Source organism: Orycteropus afer, unplaced genomic scaffold, assembly GCF_000298275.1.
Source record: "Orycteropus afer afer isolate SDZICR_OR568_19922 unplaced genomic scaffold, OryAfe1.0 scaffold00398, whole genome shotgun sequence".
NCBI lineage: Eukaryota > Metazoa > Chordata > Mammalia > Tubulidentata > Orycteropodidae > Orycteropus > Orycteropus afer.
In genome coordinates this window covers 2,805,094-2,808,886 of record NW_006921985.1, presented here as the reverse complement: position 1 = coordinate 2,808,886, position 3,793 = coordinate 2,805,094, and the positions used below count along the sequence as shown (strand labels likewise).

General features: G+C 63.4%; 1 protein-coding gene across 1 annotated transcript in view; it reads left to right on the top strand.

Moving 5' to 3' along the window:
* Window positions 1-3,793, top strand: part of LRPAP1 (LDL receptor related protein associated protein 1) — a 20,783-nt gene that overhangs the window by 15,153 nt on the left and 1,837 nt on the right. Inside the window, exons 5-7 of the mRNA XM_042782638.1 lie at window positions 524-682; window positions 2,264-2,346; window positions 3,487-3,663. Coding sequence (XP_042638572.1) covers window positions 524-682; window positions 2,264-2,346; window positions 3,487-3,663 — 419 coding nt within the window. The remainder of the gene's footprint in view (window positions 1-523; window positions 683-2,263; window positions 2,347-3,486; window positions 3,664-3,793) is intronic.

Sequence of the window (3,793 nt, the reverse complement as noted above, 5' to 3'; positions counted from 1 at the left end):
CCGGCCTGCCGGGGCCCGTGCCCCCCCGCAGCCCCGCCTCTCCCTGCTGAGGAGCCCGTCGGGGTGTCTCCTGACCTGTGAAGGTGCTGGGTGAGGTCCCGTGTTTCTGTAGTGATGAGTGATTCTGTCGCCACTGGTCACCTCTCCTGACAAAATGAGTGGCTGCTGCCTTTGGCCGGTGTGACCTTCTCTGTGATCATTCCGGTCAGGGTTCAGGACTTGCCGTGGGACTTGCCCACCTACAGGGAGTGGGAACAGGGAGGCAGGACCACAGGGTCCTCGGGGTGACCTTGATCCCAGCCCCAGTCTCCAAGGCCCATCAGGAGCCTTCATACCCGTGGGTGCTGACGTCCCCTCCATGGCTGAGATGTGTCATTGTCACTGAGTGCCTGCCAGGCCAGAGAGGAGCAAGGCCTCCCAGGGAGTGGGCCCCACCCTCGGCCCCAGGCGGCCTCAGTGTCCTGTGGGTTCCCAGCTGCACTGAGGGTGGCATCTCCTTGAGGAGTTCTGCCTGTTTTTACAGAAATCCACAAAAACGTCATCAGCCCCTCGGACATGAGCCACATCAAGGAGGAGGTCCTGCAGAGCCGGCACGCAGAGCTGAAGGACCGGCTTCGCGCCATCAACCAGGGCTTCGACCGCCTGCGGAAAGTCAGCCACCAGGGCTACGACGCCGAGAGCGGTGAGCCGGGTGCCTCCTGCCATGGGGTCACAGGGGTGCCTCCTGCCATGGGGTCACACCCGCGTGAGTGCGTCCCCGTGTGCGTCCTGCCATGGGGGTCACATGCACATGTGTGCGTCCTGCCGTGGGGTCACCCGCATGTGAGTGTGTCCCCGTGTGTGTCCTGCCATGGGGTCACCCACGAGTGCGTTCCCGTGTGCGTCCTGCCGTGGGGTCACACCCGTGTGAGTGCGTCCCCGTGTGCGTCCTGCTGTGGGGTCACACGCACGTGTGTGCATCCCCATGTGTGTCCTGCTGTGGGGTCACCCACATGTGAGTGCGTCCCCGTGTGTGTCCTGCCATGGGGTCACCCACATGAGTGCGTCCCTGTGTGCGTCCTGTCATGGGGTCACACTGTGTGTGTCCTTGTGTGCATCCTTTGGGGTCATGTGTGTATGTGTGTGCATGCACCCATGTCTGTCCTGCTGTGGTATTGCACCCGTGTGCATCCTGTGGGGTCAGGCCCTTGTGTACATGTGTGCCATGTGCATCTTGTGTGGAGTCACACCATGTGTATGTGTGCCCCCATGTGTCCTGCTGTGGTGTCACACTTGTGTGCATGTGTGCATCCTGCTGTCATGTCACATCTGTGTGTGTGTGTGTTTGTGTTGTGCTATCATACTGCACGTGTGTGTATGCTTGCATGTGTGCAAATTTACTCCCGGCATGTACCCAGCCCACAGCCCTGTCCATAGCTTTGTCCACCCCCGCCCCCACCCTGAGCAGAGGCCTTTGCTTCTGGAGGGCAGGTGGGTCAGTGGGTACATTGGAGATGCTCGTCACACACGTCTGTGGTGTCAGGAAAGGATTGCCCTGGCACCGAGCTCCCAGCAGGATCCCGTGAGCCTGGCCACAGTGGTCGGGGAAATGGGCGCTTCCTGTTCTCATCTGGGACCCCCTCCATCCTGACACCTGCTCGCGGCCGTGTCCGCCCAGCAGACCTTGCAAATTGCAGGCCCTTTGGGGCCAGTGGCAAGGAGGCAGTGGGGGCCGCCGTGGAGGCCCACCCAGGAAGCCAGTGGGCTCAGGGGGTCTGTGCACTTTGCTTTGCTCTGCTCTGGGTGAGAGAGGTGGGAGGCGGCCAGCAGGTGACCCAGGTGTCTTCCCTGTGCCCTGGGTGCCCTCTGCTTGACCTAGGGAGCAGGGGACTCATGGGCCATGTGCCAGCCGGGCCTGTGGGCTGCAGAGGGAAGGAGGAAGATGCCTGTGTGTGCTCTGGGTGACACTAAACACGCACATCGTACACGTGTGCTCATGCAGTCGCGTACTTGGACGTGCTCAGCAACATGTGCATCTGCGTGTTCACAGGCGTGCACATTGTACACATGCTCACACACTCGCACACTTGGACGTGCTCAGCAACATGTGCACCTACGTGTTCACAGGCTTGTGCACATCGTACACATGCTCACACACTAGCACACTTGGACGTGCTCAGCAACATGTTCACAGGCTTGTGCACACACACTCACGGTGGGCAGTGCTGGGCAGGGCTGTGGCTCTTCCCGGTGCTGCGGGTCACGCTGCCCACCTCCCCCGCAGAGTTTGAGGAGCCCCGAGTGATCGAGCTGTGGGATTTGGCCAAGTCTGCGAACTTCACCAAGAAGGAGCTGGAAGCGTTCCGGGTACGGTTGGCGTGAGGTCCACGTGTCTGTTCCATGTCGTCTCGGGTCCAGAAGGACCGCCTGACACTGCTGCTCTTTAACCGCGTGGTGAGCGGGGTCGGCACGCGGTCTGGACCTGCTTCCCTGGCTCTGTGCGCTCGTGACCTGTGCTCCTCTGTCCTGGTCCTCAGCCCTTGGGGCCCAGGTGCACATATCCCTGCCTGTCCCTGAGCACCTGCAGGGGGCCCGCGATGGCCCCAGGGGCGGGATGTTTGTCCTTGGGGAAGCTGAGGTAGGCTGAGGGCTTGGCTGGGAGGCGACACTGGCTGCCAGGTTAGGATGCGGGTGGGGCTGTAGGAAGTGAGCAGATCTGTTCAGAGAAAGACAGTAGGACCCGCGCTTGGCCAGCAGCTCCAAGACTTGGCAAGTCAGTGCGGAGTGCAGATGTGGGGGCGTGGCCGGGGTGGCCCCGGCTGGAGGGTAGGGGGTGCTCCCTCTCTCATCTCAGATGAGGGGTGTGGGGGGCGCTGTCAGTTGCAGAGCAGCCGACCACAGGTAGATTCCCAGAAGTGGGAGCACAGGGGCCTGGGGCGGAGGGGGCGTGGACTCAGGGCTTGGCAGTTACGGGCCAGGGGGAACCTGGGAAGGGGGCGTGGACTCAGGCGGGGACTTGCCAGTTACGGTCCCAGAGGGAGCCTGGCAGGAGGCAACCAGCTGGGAGCAAGTGCAGTATTTTACGAGGGTGCTGGTAGACATATGCACAGGGCTGTGGGGACAGGGCAGAAGTAGGACAGAGGTGAACGGCTGCAGGTTCTGGTCTGGCCTCCGGGGGCGGGGGATGGGGCAGCAGCTGGTCGAGGCCACAGGGGCAGGGTGGTGGTGAGGAAGGAGGGCGGGGCTGAAGGTGGACACGGGTGCTGCTTGGAGCCAGCAGGTGTGGGTGCCCCCACCGAGGCATCAGCTGGGGGACGGCAGTCGCATTTCAGAGCCTGAGCGTGATGGCCTCAGTTCAGAACCCGCGTTTGTGGCCCTGCGTCTGTCCCACTGCCCTCCGTGGGGACTCTGGGCATGGCTCCTGCCCACCCCCCGGGCCCGGTGCCACCTGCTGGCAGGCCCTGCAGGGCCCCGGCACGCACAGGGTTGACTGGCCCGGGCCCGCAGGAGGAGCTGCGGCACTTCGAGGCCAAGGTCGAGAAGCACCAGCACTACCAGAAGCAGCTGGAGCTCTCCCACCAGAAGCTGCGGCACGTGGAGGGCGGCGGGGACCGGGAGCTGCTGACCCGCAGCCGCGAGAAGTACGCGCTGCTGGAGGAGAAGGCCAAGGAGCTGGGCTACAAGGTGGGCGCCCCTGGGCACGGCGGGCTGGCTGCCACTCAGGCTGACCCTTCTGGCCCCGGCCCCTTTGTCACCTCATGACGGGCAGTCCCCCACCTGCCAGCCTCAGTTTCCTCCTCCTGCCTTAGAGTCT